The sequence below is a fragment of the Glossina fuscipes genome, unplaced genomic scaffold (genome assembly GCF_014805625.2).
Source record: "Glossina fuscipes isolate IAEA_lab_2018 unplaced genomic scaffold, Yale_Gfus_2 0, whole genome shotgun sequence".
Classification (NCBI taxonomy): Eukaryota; Metazoa; Arthropoda; class Insecta; order Diptera; family Glossinidae; genus Glossina; species Glossina fuscipes.
The window spans coordinates 32,130,468-32,148,283 of record NW_023998414.1 but is presented as its reverse complement, the minus strand read 5'-3'; the positions used below and the strand labels follow the sequence as shown (position 1 = coordinate 32,148,283).

At 33.4% G+C, this 17,816-nt stretch overlaps 2 protein-coding genes across 2 annotated transcripts; one reads left to right on the top strand and one right to left on the bottom strand.

The window, feature by feature from the left end:
• Positions 1–1,109: 1,109 nt before the first annotated feature.
• LOC119643483 (pyridoxine/pyridoxamine 5'-phosphate oxidase) lies at positions 1,110–2,628 on the top strand. The gene is made up of 4 exons (XM_038042839.1): positions 1,110–1,139; positions 1,794–1,912; positions 1,982–2,368; positions 2,458–2,628. The coding sequence occupies exons 1-4, from the start codon at positions 1,125–1,127 to the stop codon at positions 2,588–2,590; spliced, it is 654 nt and encodes a 217-aa protein (XP_037898767.1). The 5' UTR covers positions 1,110–1,124; the 3' UTR covers positions 2,591–2,628.
• Positions 2,629–2,842: 214 nt separating this feature from the next.
• Positions 2,843–17,789, bottom strand: LOC119642801. The gene is made up of 9 exons (XM_038042083.1): positions 17,619–17,789; positions 6,443–6,619; positions 5,972–6,347; positions 5,681–5,891; positions 4,742–5,577; positions 4,481–4,682; positions 4,132–4,405; positions 3,305–4,072; positions 2,843–3,234 (listed from the first exon to the last, which is right to left on the bottom strand). The coding sequence occupies exons 1-9, from the start codon at positions 17,649–17,651 to the stop codon at positions 3,055–3,057; spliced, it is 3,057 nt and encodes a 1,018-aa protein (XP_037898011.1). The 5' UTR covers positions 17,652–17,789; the 3' UTR covers positions 2,843–3,054.
• Positions 17,790–17,816: the final 27 nt, after the last annotated feature.

Genomic DNA, 17,816 nt, shown 5'->3' with positions numbered 1-17,816 from the left:
CTTGGTTCATTAGCAAATTCTTTAGCCAATTAGAAAACATATTATTTTGTGGTCACTTTTTCATTAGATGGTTTTCGGCGAAAAAAAAATCTAAATACTGATTGTCACAAAGACCCAAATACAAGGAAATAGTTTCAAGGTCGACCTACTTTTCATTACATTTACGCATTGCTCATTGCGGCATTTGATCAAATATGCAAATTTCGCACTGAGTCAAATCCTAGGAAGGCGTCAAATTGTTACAAGAGCTTGTTTTCGAGCACAAGTTTACATTGACTTTCAATTGAAAACATAATCCTTATATGCAGATTGAGGTTTATAAGAATTATTATCACATGGATTAGCATCGCAAACAGCGCTCATCTATCTAAATTAATTTTTCCAATTCTTTAAAACTTTGGGGAAACGTTTCAAGATTCTCTTAGAATTTTATTCAACTCATTTCTCTCATCAGAAATTATGCAACTGATAAGAACACCCGGTGATAAACTCCTTCACCTACTATTGTAAGATTATCCTTTCAGGTCCTCATTGTGCTTACAGAAAATGATTTTCTCAATTCACTCGAAATGTTTCTGGTTAATCGTGCTAGGGCTAGTTAATCGATTCCCATTAAAATTTGTAAATTATTCTATGAAATATTAATTCAAAAATGGAAAATTTTTGCGTTTTTTTTTTTTTTTTGTTCACATATAACTTTAGTTTTTTTGATCTTATATTATGGACTTGTTGTGAGCACTTGTGGGAACTTAGCCTCCTGTCCTTAATAGCACATGTTGACTTCATTTTTACAACTATGGCAATCTCTAAAAAAGCTATGCAACTAATGAACACACTTCGATAGAAATAATAGAGATAGACGTCATAGATACAAGTCATCTGGTATAAATGTTTCCCTTCGTTAATTTTCGTTAATTGTCTGTTGTTACTGAAAATTCAAATTCAAATATATTCAAATAGTCGACAAATTAATTGACATTAATTCTCATAATTCGCTTACCTTAGATATATTCTTCTAATTATTTTTACTTATTGTTTTATGTGTAAATAATTTTTTTTCAATTTCATTGCTTTTAGGTGCGAAGGCAATTTTATAAAAAAAAAAAGAAAAAAAATTGAAAAAAATGAATAAAATCATGGTAAGTGTAAAAAGAAATTATATGTGTGTGCAAAAGATATAAATAAATTTAATGAATTTGTAATAAATTTTACTCGAATAAAATTTTCTAGTGTTCCGACCGCAAGTCACTTAGACAAATCAGGTTATCCGCTTAGATATGCGGCAACGTATGAAACCAATATATTAAAGATAATTCTCAAGTTGAGGGATTTTTTAGATCTTCCTGTAGAATGCATGAGATTTGCAATACCGTTAACCATTTGTATCAAACCTCACCTAATCCGAAACTTTTAGTTGTCGAGTCTGATTTTTTTGTCAGCCTCGTGTTGCTCAAGTAGACTAGAGTGGCATACCAAATGTACTATGTGTGTACGTGTATGCAGTAATATAATTGGAAATTTGTCTACTTCGTTTATTGTATTTGTCCTGTTTTATTCGTTCAGCTGCAATTTTTCTTCACTTTCCGATATTCCCCCTGATGTTCTCCTATACCGAGCACAAAGAAGAAAAGCAGAACAGATAACAAAAGGGCCATCTTAACTAGTTCGCTTAGCTTTCAAACGTGCAAACTCATACATATATATACAAATATATATGATCTATGATCGGACATTATAATATTTGCGTTAAAATGCGAGAAATTTTCAATGTGCGCTTTTTTTGGATATTACAGAACCCATCTGATGTTTGCAAAATCAGTGACTTGCCTGCTAATCCGATCGAAATGTTTAATACTTTAATTAAAAGGGCCGGTGTAAAGTACATTCCAATGAATCTGGCTACCGTTGATAGGTATGGTATCTAACTAATCTAATAGATTTCCTACACGAAATAATAAGTGATATAAAATTTTTATTCTAGCGAATTTTGTGTTTTGAACCGTACAATAGTGTATCGTGGCTTGACTGATAACTCAGAGATTTGCTTTGTTACCGAACGTAATAGCCGAAAATATAAGAATTTAAAAGCAAATCCAAAATCAGCTTTGACCATTCTACTAAATATTGGTTTAGAAGAAGAGAACCGGGAAACTTGGCAAATACGTTTAATGAATGCTTGTGCTGTTGAAATTGATGATCAAGCGATTTTATCAAAATTTTGGCAAGAGGAGCCGCTATTCGCTAAGATTCGCAGCCATATTGTTGAATGTGGCAAACCGATGAATCATGAAGAGCTCATATTAAAACACAACAAATTATTAGCAAACTATCAATCGGGCCAGAATACTTTAGAGCAATCCCCATCATAGTATTTTAATTCATTGGTTAAATCTCAACAAGCGGATAATTAATTTGGTCTTCTTTTCTTTTTTTCTTTTTTTTAATATTAATTTCTAGTACCGCTTTTAAGATATTACCCAAGTTATGGGACTTTTATAAATCTGAGCCTGGGAAGATAGCTGACCGCGTGCAATACAAACTCTGTGATAACAAAGTCAATGAATGGACAACTTATCATGTTGCTGCTTAAAAATCCATCAATGGGAATTGTCAGACTACATGCTATACTTAATTCCGATCAGCTTCGTCAAAAAAAAAAAAATAAATAAAAAATTCGAAATATTAACAAAACATTTAATATATTTATTTATTCAATAACTTAGAGGCAAAAAAAAAAAAAAAGAAATTCCAACAGGTTAATTAACAATAAATATTTACGTTATTATGCGTGTAGGTATTCTGCGCAATGCAATAAAAGAACTTAATGCTAAAGTTGTAGTTTTATTGTCGATTTCTTCTTTGTTTTTGGTTCAGAATGCACATTAATTGTTGGAACTTTAATAAATCTTTGCGTGATGAAGTTCCATTTGTTTAGACATGTATTTCATTTCCGATTTACGCGATATTTTTGTTACCAGGAAGTGAAAAGTACAAACTAACGAATTTATATATAAATGTAAGATAAGAGGGAAGAGGAAAATATTTTTTTTTGTTCTATGAAGCATTCATGATTTCTCGTATCCAAGCTGTATTCGATGAGATTTTATCATACATTCGCGGTCTTTCCACACCTGAAGGCCCGCAAGCTATACGCCACGAAGAAACTCCAATTAGAGCCCATTGATTAGTTTCTGGTATTAAGCATTGCACGGGAGCTCCTGAATATTCCTCTTGCTAACATAGAAGTTGAACGATTTGATTCAGTCAGTCTTTTTACTTTTTCATTTTAGAATTTTTTACTTACCGTGCAATCATGTTTCTGGAAAGTGGCTTCGGTGCACATGCTATTGACGGTGGCAATTGAAATATTTTCACATGCCGCCATATCGCCAATTTTTAATTGTACTCGCTGCAGGTGATCGCGCTGCCGCGACCAGCCTAGCGTGTTGCAGTGTGTCCAAATCTGGTCTTGTGATGATATAAAATTAGGATCTTTACTTGCCGATGACGCTGAGGACATCCGAGCACCGTAATATTGTACTTGTGGCGCGCTTTCTAAAATTGGATAATTACCCAAGTTGTCCTCAAGTTTGGTTAAAGCTTCGGCTTTTGGCATATTGTGGCGTTGTTGAGCTACATTGTCAAATTGATAGTCGAAAGATTCCTGTTCCGGCACGAGATTTGTGTGCGGCTGGCTTAGTGTTGGAGAAATAAAGTATTGCTGCGTTTCATGCTCTAGCCGCTTAACAATAAAGCGATCGGCGTTTGTGCTTTCTAATCGTTCAGCTCTTGGCACAAAGGAGCGCCTCTGCATTTGATTTGCTTCCTGCCTTTGCAAACGATCGGGCAAACAAATGGGACGTACGTGATCGGAAAATACGACCGGAGTTTCAAGTCTTATTAAAGCTGCAGTAGATCCTTCCACCGGACTTTTAATCATACCTATAACACGGCGACGTTGTGTCCAAGGAGCTGTAGAAGCCAAACGTACAGAACCAAAAATTGCCATCCATGTCGCGCGCGGTTGCCCCTGAAAGCACGATTCCGTGGTTAGAACCCAATTTTTAGATATCTGCAAATGAAGAATAAAATTCACATATCGTTCTTTCAAAATCACTTCAACCCACTTACCAAAGTACCGTCACAGACGTGAACGTCTTCACGATATAAGGCGACCAACCACGGCCAATCTCCGGGCGCTGCAATTTTAGGCAATGTCAAATATTTTTTACCGGAAAGTACGGATTGCACACCACATTGTAAGTCACCGCAGCCAACGTATAGTACTTCACGACGAGGACAGTGTGTGCGTACAAAAGAAATTTCTGGTGCATGCGGATCCAAAACTCGTACATAATCGTCAACTATTTCAGTGTCATTTTGTACTGCAAATGTTTCAACAGATCTAAAAAGGGCGACATAGTGACAAGGCAGATTTGTATATCAAGAAACCCGAAACTATCTAAAATAGGACACTTACTCATATCCCAAAGATTTACAAAGAGACTCTGCAACGGTTTGTCTTATCATCAGTTTCCCTTCGCCTTGCAGACCTTCGGCGCAAAGTTTTCCAACTTGCCCCTTTTCAAAAAATACCGCATAACCCTCGGAATTGAATTGAGGCAAATATGGCACCAATAAATCAGACTTCATTAAATCAAGAGCAAGCGGTGCAATGGCCACTAAAAAGTTAAATTCAAATGCATTGCGTTTTCTTCTACGTTATTATGAAAGTTCTTACAACAGTCCTTTTCGTCGGTACCATCCGGACAATCCGGTTTGCCGTCACAACGCGCTCGCCGTGGTATACACGCCCGTCCCCGCCCGCAATACAATGAATTGCTATTGCAAAAGGAGCAGGCACGCTCATCTGACAGGTCAGGACAATCAGGATAGCCGTCGCATAAACGAGTACTTTGAGCTTTGCTATTCAAATCGTTGGCACATCCGGGTTTCTGACGACATGACTGAATCCCTGTTGCCTCGGGGAAAGATTCACAATTAAAATAGACTGTGAACTTTTTCGGTAATCGATTACCACATCCCTTCATAAATTGTTCACAATATTCGCGACAAATACTGCTTGAATCTCTTTGAATCTCTTTGCTATGAAGATCACAAGGCGGTTGTAGCAAACGACAAATAAAATCAAATGCCTCGCGAAAACATTCTGCGTCGACCAGCTCCCGAAATGTGATGACATCCTCGTATACTTCGTCGAACGAATTATGGCCCAACAAATTCGGATATGTCGTAACATTGTATCCAATGGAACGGCAATAGTCCAGCTTTAAGGGTTCGCAGCGTCTTTGCGGTTTTTCGGTTGTCGTCGCGACTTCTGTTGTTTCGTCCGTAACACCTAACCGGGAGGAAGATGTGGTCGGTTCATCCGTAATACCCGTAATCTCTCTGATAGTAAAGCTCTCGGGGTCTACTGTTACATCGGCAAAAAATTTCGATTGAGAATTTCGGAATTCTTCACCGAATAAAGCTAATATGTCAGCAACCGATACTAAACTCGCATACGGATTAAAAATCAGATTGAAATGCACAACAATATCGTTGGTGTCTTCAAAGCTACAATCAACCAAACGATACAAAATATATATATATATATATATATATATATATATATATAATTCAAGCATATAGCAAATAGGGAAATTGAATATGATCTCACCCGTCAAGCGCTAAGATTTCACTTCGCTCAAATGCTTCCCTTAAATCGGAACGTCGTATAACTAAATTAATGCGTTCACGGTAATCTCTACCTTTGCTTTGAAATCGCTGAGACTTATGATCTGCCAAATCCATTGTCCATTTATCATTGCGGATATGAAACTTTCCGCGAAACATTCGATCAGGTAACGGTTCTGGTTTGAAATAAGTGTCTGCATGATCGATATTAAATTATTAAATATATGCATAATTTTTTTACATAATTTATTATAATATGCACACTTTCACTTACAACCAACATAGACGAATGCACCGACTATCAAAAGGGCGACGAGTATTGCTGCGATGACTGCACAGCCACATTTCTGGCTATCACCTAATTTTCTCCTAGTAAAGCGTATATCTGAATCTGTGGACAAAACTGATTCCGTTTTTCTTCGATGCCCACCACGAATATGATGGATATGATGACTGTGATTACCACCACTATTGTGATGATGGACATGATCAGCGGAACCGTTGCTGCAACCGTTATGCGTTGAATGACTGTGCGCTTTCTGATGTCGTGCACATCGTGTATTATGGAAAATTTTTGGTGGCACTATCGTTGTCGATGTATTACACCCATTAGTTTCACCTACCTGGTCGTCTACATATTTTTGTACAGCCTAAAAAGCATTAACAAACGCTTCAACTTTCTAACACTGAATACTCAAACAAGTTTCTAGTTGATCAACCGTCTAGTTTACAAAAATATATTTACCTTTGTGTTCCAGTTTGATTTGCCAACGACGATTGAATTTCGTTTTCCGTTGCATACATTATTATTGTCCCGCATACAATTGCTGTTGTTATTGGTCTTGTTAATACTATCTGGACTCCTTGACGATTTATCTGAATTGTGATTATGTGTGCTTTCCAAGGAGCCGGACTTCTTATTCTGCAAATGTAGGCGAAAATTAAGAAAACAAAAATGAAAGGAAAACAATTAAGAAAACCATAGACCCATTATCCTCTATCTCTCTCTCTCTTTTTCTCTCTCTCTCTCTCTCTCTCATTCTCTCTCTCTCTCTCTCTCTCTCTCTCTTTATAAATAATTATTATGTTTTTTTTGTTTTGCATTATCGATGCATGAGTTAATTTATCAGAATTACGTTACACTGGCATTTGAAACCGCCATGGAAAGTAATTGTTTGCAATATATTGAACTAAGTACACCTTATAAATAACTTAAAGTTAAAAAGTCGATTAAAATTTCTTGCCTGTACGAACGAGTTTATGAGTAAGTATGAGAGCTTGAAAAGTTTTTCAAGTTCTAGATTAATATCTAGATTATAAGTTTGTTGCTAGACACGTACCTATATATATATATAAATATATATATATATATATATATAACATATACTCTGAGTTTCGACTTTGATTTTCTATATTTGCGATCGTGAACCATTCCGCACAACAGACGATAGAAAAACAGATAGATGGGTAAACAGACGGACAGAGAAATGCATTGAAATTTACACACAATCTATTGTCGATTGAAATTTGTATATACCTTGGATAACCATTGGGACATACTTCTGTGTGTTCTGTCTGTTTTCTTAAACGGTTGTATATGTCATTTATTTTCGACATTGAACAAGTGCTACATTTTACACTTCCACAGAGAAGACAATAGATTTCGATATCGTGCGAATTCTTTTCAACTTTTAAGTTCTTACTTACTGTGGTTTGTACAACTTCTTCTTCTGTTATTCACAAAAGTAACAAACCAAACCAAAAATTCGCTGTGATATCCAAAGAAGGCCCTTTGGGCCTTAGTAAAGTTGGGGTCTCGTTATTTTTTTTTCTTTTTTTTTTTTGTAGTTTTTATTAAAATATGCAAATTACTCGTCCGCCGTGTAGGGTGGAACGTAACAGCGATAAGTAAATCCCGATGTGTAAGATGTAATATGGTATACGCGTGTAAAGAGTTATATGAAGGAACTGATAGGTGTGAGAGCAGAAAAATGTAGAGAGAGTAGGCTCATGAATTGACTGTAAACGCTTGCCTTGATGACATGATGTAAGAAAAGAAAAGCATTGCGGCGTAAGCTGTTAAAATGCGAGAACGCAAAATGTTACGAATGCTGTGATCACGAAGATCACATATAGTCTTTTTGCGAAATGTGGAATGGTGGACAGAGGTGGTATTAGTCCGACAAACGAATAGAATATGATCAGGAGATTATAAGATTCCACATAATGTGCATAAAGGGTTGTCTACTATGTTAACTTTGAACAGATGATCATTGCATCTCGTCTGATTGAACATCAGCCTGACGCCGCAATTGAGAAACCAAGGGGCTTTGTTTATTATTATATTTTTGTGGATTGTCCTTCAATCTGCAGAAATTACACCACGATCTTTAAAATGAGATGGTCCGGAAGATGCAATTCTATCTGCAGTGTTATAGCCAAGAATGTCAATGCGACTGGGCACTCAGACAAAGTGCAAACAAAATGCATCAGACTTGAGGCTATAAAGTAATGAACTGATTTCTAATATGTCGGGATGAGCTCTATCCCAGGGAAATGATGAGATTCAAAGAGAGAAGGATTGACTTTAAGATGATGATATTGAGAGAATCAAACGCTGAAGTTATATCATTGGTTTGGATCGTATTTCAAATGTCACGAATAGTATTGTTAAGTAAAGAAGGTTTGAGATAATTTCGAACATGGGTACGTGAGTGGCGGCGGATAATAGACTGCAAGTGATGATCAATTTCGGCAAAATAGCCGATAGTGTTAGAGAGTTATCTAAGGTGTCGTTAAGGATCCTCCAGTTATTCAGAGAACTTAGATTAGGTGTACAGATCGAAATATCTACGCAAGAAGATACGGAACCCAAATGACTAGGATCTTGAATTGGAGCAGCGACTACGCCAACAAATATTTTGACTATTAAAATCACCACATATTAACGCAGATAATTCGGATCTGTATGAAAATAATCTGTTCATTTCATAGTCAGAAATATTATTTACTTAGGTGGAATATAACAACAAATGATCAGGTGTTCCCTGAACGAAGTGTGAATGGTGCAGCTGCAAGCTTCAATAGGTACACAATTTGCGAAATTAGAAGTGTATGATAATGAAGGCTTGTTAGGTACAAGGGTCGCCACACAACGACCATGCGAGGAGTTGGAGATACGATCAAATCTAATTACATTATAATTCTTAATAGAAAAAGAATCAGGAAGCTAAGTAAGGTAAAGTTTCAGAAAGACACGTGACGGAGATGTGATTACATTGACGGCTTTATTCAAGCCGTTTCAATTTGTTACGGATGCTAGTGCAGTTAGGTTGAGCATTTTCATTATTAATTGAGGGATCCGATAGGAGTACGAACTCGAAGGGGGTCGTTGGTTGAGAATGCTCATGTGAAGTTCGCTAGCTAGGTTAAGCGTCTGGCCAGTGTTAATAATAAAATTTAATTTAGAGGACGGCTTGATATTACATCATTTTGTGATCATTTCGTGATCGGAAGGAATATTGTTTGTGATCAAACTAAGCAAGAAAAATAGAAACGCATTTCCAGCGTTTCATTCTTTTATATTCGAATATTTACGTCATTATCGATTCAAGAAATCATTGTGAAAACGTTTCTGAATAGATTGGTGTAATAAAACGACGATCTATCTGAACTGCTTCTGGATATTGCATATATATATATATATATATATATATATATATATATATATATATATCGGACCATCGATCGGATCGATGTAGAGAATGATTATAAATAAAAAAATTCAGTAGTCCAAGCCTAACAACAGAAATATAAGATTAAAAACTTAAGATCGTTAAGCAAAAGACAATTTACGCAAAAATACATGAATTCCTGAATAATGCTTTATATCCATTATATATGCTTGAATAGTCAAGTAGGTAAGAATCACGATTTGATATATGTGCGCGAGTTCAAAGCTAAAACGCTGTATAGTTTCGTTTGGAAGTCAAGCCACCGCACAGTCCACAGTCTACATTCTCAACTGCAATTTATCCAAAGCAATCAAAGCGGCAAGTGTAACGTTACATATTTCCTTTCTGCAGCTGGTTATGTTAATGAATCGCAAAGTGAAAAATAGATTGTTTTCCAACATCTCTCGCTTCCACATTATTAGGCATAAAAGATTGTACGGCATAGATAATAAATCGAAATTGTTACATACTCAACAATTACTCAACCTAACCTATAAAAGTTTATAAAAAAAAAAAAAAAAAAAATTTATTTAAATCTTTTCAGTCAATTAGGAAAATTCACCCGATCACCCGATGAACTAATGAAATGAATGAAAAATTCCTTTGGAAGATACATCAAAAACTGAATGCATGCTGTAAACAATAACTCACATTGTTTTACGTTAGGGTCCAAACTTACTGAATGAACTGACTTTATTTTAGGAAATATAATTTACTTTAATTTGGAAATATTTCTATTGAAGACTAACAAAAGTCAACTATTGAATTAGAAAGAACATGCTCTAAAGGTTACAAGCGTAATGATGTCCTAATGCTTTCATAAAATTTGCGAATATGACTATACCCAAACAAAGCGTGAAATCGGCTCATTTTGACAGAGCTAAGTTTAGACTATACTTTTTATCTCGAAAGATGGGACCCATAAAAGGGAACTGAGTGCAGATATTTAATGGAAAGGTATTGCAAGATTTTTGTCTTAGGTTTTTGGTATTAATTTCTTAGTTCTCATGTGTTCGGCATCCCTTTCAAGAGTTTGCGAACAATTAATTACAGAAGAGCGCGATATATAATTGAACCTACTTTACTGCTATTTTAACACATCTCCATAGTCAAATAAATGCATTTACAAATCTCTCCGTAAGCATAACTACGAAAGATATTTGAAGCAACTTTTTTATCTGAAAGTTTTATTTTTCAAAAAAAAAAATGTCACTTTCATTTTTTGTGAAGAAGAAAAACAAGTCTTCCATATATACATATGTATATACTAGAAGTATGTATTTGTATACACATTGTATATATATGCATATATGTGTGCGCGCGTGCGCGCGCGTGTGTGTGTGTGTGTGTTTTTTTTTTTTTTTAAGTCTATATATATATATATATATATACCAAATATGCAAGCATATATTTTGCAGCATGTGCTTGCAGACCTTGACATTTGCAACATTTCACTGAAAGAGCAGCCGAACGCATATACAACATAACAACTTAGATTATAGCATTAAATCACTGCTCAAATTATTTCAAGGTTTTCTTCGTATGCGTTAGTTAATCAAAATCAATTTCATTCGTTGAATTTATTAATGAACAAAATGTATCGTTATGTTCATAACTGGTCGAAATGCTTCTTAAGTGCTTAAAACGCGACCAGCCGGTCAATGGATTTTTCAAAACTTATCACAATCGCCAAACTTAAGATAAATACCTGCTTGCATGTACGGTTAAATGAAAAATAAATCTAATCTAATAATCAGCTTGAGCTGAATATTTTCATATCCTTCCACGATAAGGGCGAACATAGCAAAAACATGAGGAATTTCATCTGCGCATACAATGTTTAAGGTTAAGATTATTAAGAAACCTCTCTTAAATTCTCAACAAATACATATATTAGTAGTATGTATGTGTGTATGTATGTATGTATGTATGTATGTATGTATGTATGTATATTTAAATGCATATATTTATGCATATGAGTAAAAGATATTATTTATGTGAATTATTTATCGTGTACATCGCATAAATGTATACAGTTAGTGTTAATTAATAAAATGTTTTATTTTATGGCCGGCGTTCAAAAATAAATACATTGACAAAAAACATTATGTGACTCTCACAAGTAGTACGGTTACCTTTATCCTTTATTGGAGAAATTTTACATATTTTTCTCAATGCTCACCGAATCTATTCAAATGTGTGCACTTACTTACTTACATATGCACCTAAGCACGTTTGCATCTGTGTACGAATGTATTTACGGCACCGCTCTATATAGTCGTTGCCCTCCCTGTGCTATATGCTGTCAACGTACAAACGTCATAGAGTACGTTTTGAATTGAAAATCAAAAAAAAAAAAAAAAAAAAAAGAGAAAGTTGCTGCTTGCGTATAATAATAAATTTATGAAAAATATTCCCTTCAACACTTGGAGACCTTTTCATCAAACTCGATTAACATATCTAAATATTAGAATAAAATGTAAAGCTATTTATGAAAATTTAACTTATTTCAAACGGCATAAGTAAACGCTTTCGAACATTTACTTAATGGCAATCGATGCCAAAAGCCTGAAGTATTTTCAAAGAAAGCGTGAATCTCGCGAAGCGCCGCGCCCAATTCATCGAGAGTTTCACTTAAGAATTATACATAACTAATTCTATATGTATATATAAACATAAACATATATTAACCTGATACTAACTAAACGTTAAGGCACAATACTTTCAAGATGTCGTCGGATTTTGACCAAAAAAATACTCTTCGTCTAGTTTTCCGGATGCATTTATATGCATCTTAAAAATACACTAATTAAGACATTTCCCTCTTGGTTCGATTATACTGATGCGGCTTTGTATGCTGAGAAATGAAAAAATTGAGACTTTTTCTTACGTCATTACACATCAGTTGCTTTCATCTATGGACGACACAAATTAAGAATGTGCTTAGTTAGCAAGTTGTAATTGAGCAAAAGTTTCAAGAGCAAAGCGATTGCCAGGCCAATGCCTAATTTATTTGGAATGAGACAAAAGATCATAGTCAACGGGAAAGTTCATAGCGCATTTCTCCATGGATGGTTTCAGTGATGCGTAGCTTTGCTAAAAATGCTAACCATTTTACATCGCTTCATAAGATATGAAAGATGACGATTTCACGAACGATTAAAAGAAAAACAAGTAAAATCGATATAGTGCGTCACACGGTCTACTATTAAATACCCTAAATCATGCGGCGACTCTTCAAAATAAGATGGACAGACCGACGGGCAGACAAGTTTAACTCGATTCACAGCACAATGCATTTACAATTAAAGGCTGTGAGTCTATCTCAATGTTATATGCAATCGCACAAACTTACCTTACACTCTTTTACCACAAATGTTGTAGGGTACAACTACACTGTCACATTCTTTAATTCAAAGGTAAGTGTAATTGCGTTTTGCAAAATCACTTTGACCAGAGCGTTAAGGTTTCGCGGACTTATGCCTCTTGAATTCGAAAAATCGCTCTAACTCGATCAAACGATTGATTCTACAGTAGCAGTGCCTATCTTTGCACTAGTTAATTGCATGACAAATATAAGTAGCATGAGAGAATAATTTTTTGTATCTAACATAGACATAACACTTAAAATCGCATGATAGTATGAGCAGACTGTGAGAAATGCGAAACTTAAAATCGCATGCTCCTCTCTAGTCTATAAAAAAAAAAAAAAAAAAAATAATGAATGTTGATAGAGTGAAAAAAACTTTCAGTTATTGTCCATTTTTGATCAATTTATTTTCGTCTCCTACGAAGACTACGAAATCTGTATGCGGATGCTACTGACCTAACTTAAGCACAAACCTGCTATAAAGTATACGTGTGATTAATACAAAGTTCTGGGTCTGCCTAACATTGCTACAACGGTCATGGCTGCAAAAATGAAGATGGACTGTTGAAACAGGGCATATCCACGTCTAGTTAATGCATAAGTGGTGTGACTCGTCCAAAATTCACGCCTATAATGAATAAAAGCTCTTACGCATTTTCATATTCATAAGCAATATAGGCTTAAGAGGAACATTTACAGGGACAATGGACTTCATATACCGGTAAACCTGTTCTCGCTAAAAAAAAAAAGTTGAACACTAATATTAGTCTATCAGCCTGTTAGGCTAATGTATAAGTGGTGCTAGTCATCTAAATAAGTTATCCATTATTAAAAAATATTTTTCCAATCTAATGGAAGAAAACAGATATCGTGTAGAATATTGTGACTCGTCTTCTATATTTTTGCACGTCTAAAAGCTTCGGTGGTTGACAAAAAAATTTAAGCCCTTTAAATAATGCCTATGAGAGCCCTAGATAACTGTAGGCTCTATGCTTTAAGGATGGAATCTCTCTCTCTCGCTTTCTCTCTCGCTCTTTATAAAAATTAAATAATTAAAATTAAGCGTTTTATTAAGCTAACAACACCCTTTTCCGTTTTCTCGCCGACACAGTTTTCCGCACTTTACTCTCGTAGCAGAATTTTTTTAGCAAACTTGTTTTATGTGTCGCTCCTTATTTTATATTGAATTAAAGTGAATCACAGAACGAAAATTCACTTTGACCAAAAAACATTATTGCCATTAATTTCTGTTTTTTATGAAATCTTACCTCAAAGTAAAATTAAAACCAACTAAAGCAACCAACCATATTCTCTTAAATCGCTGCTGCATTTTATGGGCAAACAATTTAAAAATACATTAATTCGTTCTCACAATTTTATGTTTAAAGAAAACATATATATATATATATATATATATAAATAAAAGCATGGGAATAAGTAACCTCGCTATGTTTAATTCTTTTTTTTTTTTTTTCAGAACATTGTTCCTTATGGAGGTAAGCAGAGCTATATGCGCAGATACATATCTGCATATGTACATGTATAGAAAGCATATAGGCATTGTTATAAGTCAATGTACAATACATAATTCACAAACCTACATATTCACGCACACACATATGTACATATATATATATATGTATGTACATATTCATTCTTAATCTCATGCTCATTACCAAACAATAAACATAGCAGCAGTGGTAGTAGATAACTTACACGTATCTCGCTATCTATATATTTATATTCATAAAAGTGTAGAAATGTATAATTTTTTGAACAGATGGCCTACTTTCACACATTAGAGCTTTTGTAAATTTGATGAACAATAAATAGACACGAACATATCCAACCGACTTATATGCACGCATGTAAGAAGCAAAATAAGAAAAAAAACACAATCGATTGAAGAAACCATGATATAAAGAAGATGAAAACAAAACAAAAAAAACAAAAAAAAAAAAAAAAAATGATTAATTGAGATTACATAAACTCTCTTAGTTTATGTGATTGTTAATATAACGCCGCCGCAAACATCTCAACATTGCCGAACGAAAAACTTAAGTAACAAACTTGTTTATCAAGAATTATCTGTTCTTAGGCTAAGCTTGCAGATCCATTTCCATTTGAAATGAATACAAATAATATGAATGAATACATATATATATATATATATGTAAATATAAATAAGCATTATGCATACATTACGTGTGCATTATTTGCTCCAATTTACATAAAAATACCGATAGATAGAAAAAAAAGAAGTAAATGAAAACATGTGCGAAGAATGTTACAAAACACTTGTCTACGTGTAAATTGAAATGAAATGTTATTCTTTTTCTTAAATTATCTACGCCATACTCGAATGCGTGTAAGCGCGGATTCATCATCAATATTGCTTAGCACACATGACAATCGAACTCGAACTAAGTGAAACTTTTTTAATTTTTGCCCAAATCGCCGAATTATTCATAGAGAAAGTTCCTTGTCTTCTATCTATCTGTTATGATAATCACACACAACGACGTTTGATTGCCATTTACTCGTATAGAATACAAAATAAAAAAAGTCACAAATTGTGTTGGCTATATATATATGTATGAATATAATAATTATGTAAATGAAAATAACAATCTCGAGGCATACATTCATTTATAAAATATTGTGATTGAGTTAACCGTTACGAACTAAAACGGTAACTATTATAAATTGTATGCATGTATGCGCAACCTAAAGGGTTCTTAAAAATATTCGTGTTGGCATTTCATCAAATGTCGTATATACATAACCTGTTCTTTATTCGAATTGGCATTCACTCAATTCGTACACATGAGCATTATATTCATTTTATATATATATATATATATAGACGCTACTGAAGACAAATTGTATTAAATTGTTCATTAACTTGGTACTTGAAATTTAGAACCTAAAGTTGCCCATCGAAGGTACTCTCATCACAAACTAAAATAACTAAAACCTTAACAAATCTAAAATTTTAATCTAAATCTTATTCTAATCTAATTTTAATCTAAAATTTTAACAAACTTACATTATTACTATTATTATTATTATTATTATTATTATTTTAATTGCCTATAAGAGGTGGCGAACATCTTAAAGAGATCAAGATGCAGTGTATTCATCATTTTGCATGAAGATTTATGCATACGAAAATTATTTTGCAAGCAAATCATAAACTTTTCGCAAATCTTAAAGAGATGCCGCAGTAAAAAGTAGATAAATGAAACGATGAAATCAATGCGAAAGTTGAAAAGCGTTTCAGGACGACTTCTAAGAAATCTTTCTATGAATAATGTCATCGGCAGACGAATTTTGATTCATTTAATAATAAAGATTCAATACCGTCGTGGCAGAGTTTTTTAATATAATATCTAATTACAGATTTCAAATGGATTCTGGATCTGTCTGTTCTATGTGTAATCCAGGTACATCAGGTTAAGACATATTGTATATACATATTGTGCTTATCTATATGTGGAAAATTTTACGTCTACGCTATACATTTCGTTGATCTTAATGCTTAAATGCATTTATTTTTCCACATCTTGACTCTGTTTTGTATTCGCGAAGAAGTTAAGTAATGCTAATGTAACATAACTTTGAGTTTTTTACGATTTTACGGTTTATCGTATTTATATACATCTATCTATCTATCTATCATTTCACGCCATGTTATGCTTTATTAAGCCTTTTTAGTAAATCATTGTACATATCTGTTATCCGAGCAATATCATAAAATGTTGTTTTCGAAAAAAAAAAAAAAAAAAAAAGCAGAACGATGACAGCGTATGCGTTAATGCTATCCTTAAACCATCAATAAATTCAGGCCAAGTCCTTTCGATGCAAAGAAATTCTCTCGCAAAACAGGTGTAGATTTAATGAGTCGTCATAGATGGCCGCATTTTTTTTTAATTTTTTTTTTTTTTTTTTTTTTTTTTATACACTACACTATGCTACTCCCTCCCTAGGTGATTTATTAGCCCCCCCACACACATATGCAGTTACAAAATTATAATAACCTTATCGGTTAGTAAATAAGTCGCATGTTTCACTTAAATGCGAACATGTTTGGCTTTTTTTTTGTTTTTTTTTTTTTTTGTTTTTTGTATGCAAATTTTATGAACACTTTATTAATCACTCCTTTCTCGTAACTTGTTTACCTCTATTGGCTATTATAATTAAATTATAATTAATCTTGCATTCAATTGTAAGAAATTAAAGAATGTTTTTTTCTTAAGAATGTGTAAATAAAACAAAAATTCTTAATATAAATATTAAATTATGTATTTTTTTTTATTTTTTTTTTATTAAACGCTTTCTCAGACATTAAAAATTTCCTTTCATAGACTTGAGTCGCGCTATGTACTCTTTTTATCAAAAATATCAAGTCAAAACAACTGCTATAACTCGTTTTACGTGATATTTAAACAATAATAAACAATAACAGCAACAATTATGTTGACTCCTTAACAAAAAAAAAAAAAAAAAAAAAAAAAAAATCATTAAGAAAACAGTTTGGGTGAAAGTGAAATTTTGAACACGACTACAACGGACCGGCATCTCCCCATCACACAACATCAAAACTTTACATACACGTGCATGCATTACTATGGGCAATCTATGAACAAAAACAGTGTAATAATATTCTTTAAGTGTATGTGTAGATAAATAACAAAAAAAATTTGAATACTTGATTATGTTGTATGTTATGCGCATAAGGATTTTATACGTGTTTTTTTTTTTTTTTTGTTTTTATATTTATTTAATTTTTTTATTTTTTTATTTTTTTTACTTACCTTGGTATTACTGCAATAATAAATATCCGACATGTTTCTGCATATAATTCGTAATTCAATTTAAGACGTTTTTTTTTTTTTTCTTTTAACATAAATTTCAATTTGGCATTATTTCCGCTAATATGTTTTTTCGCGTCTTTTTTCTTGCTTCTTTTTTTTTTTTTTTTTTTTTTTTTTTTTTTTTTTTTTTTAAAATAA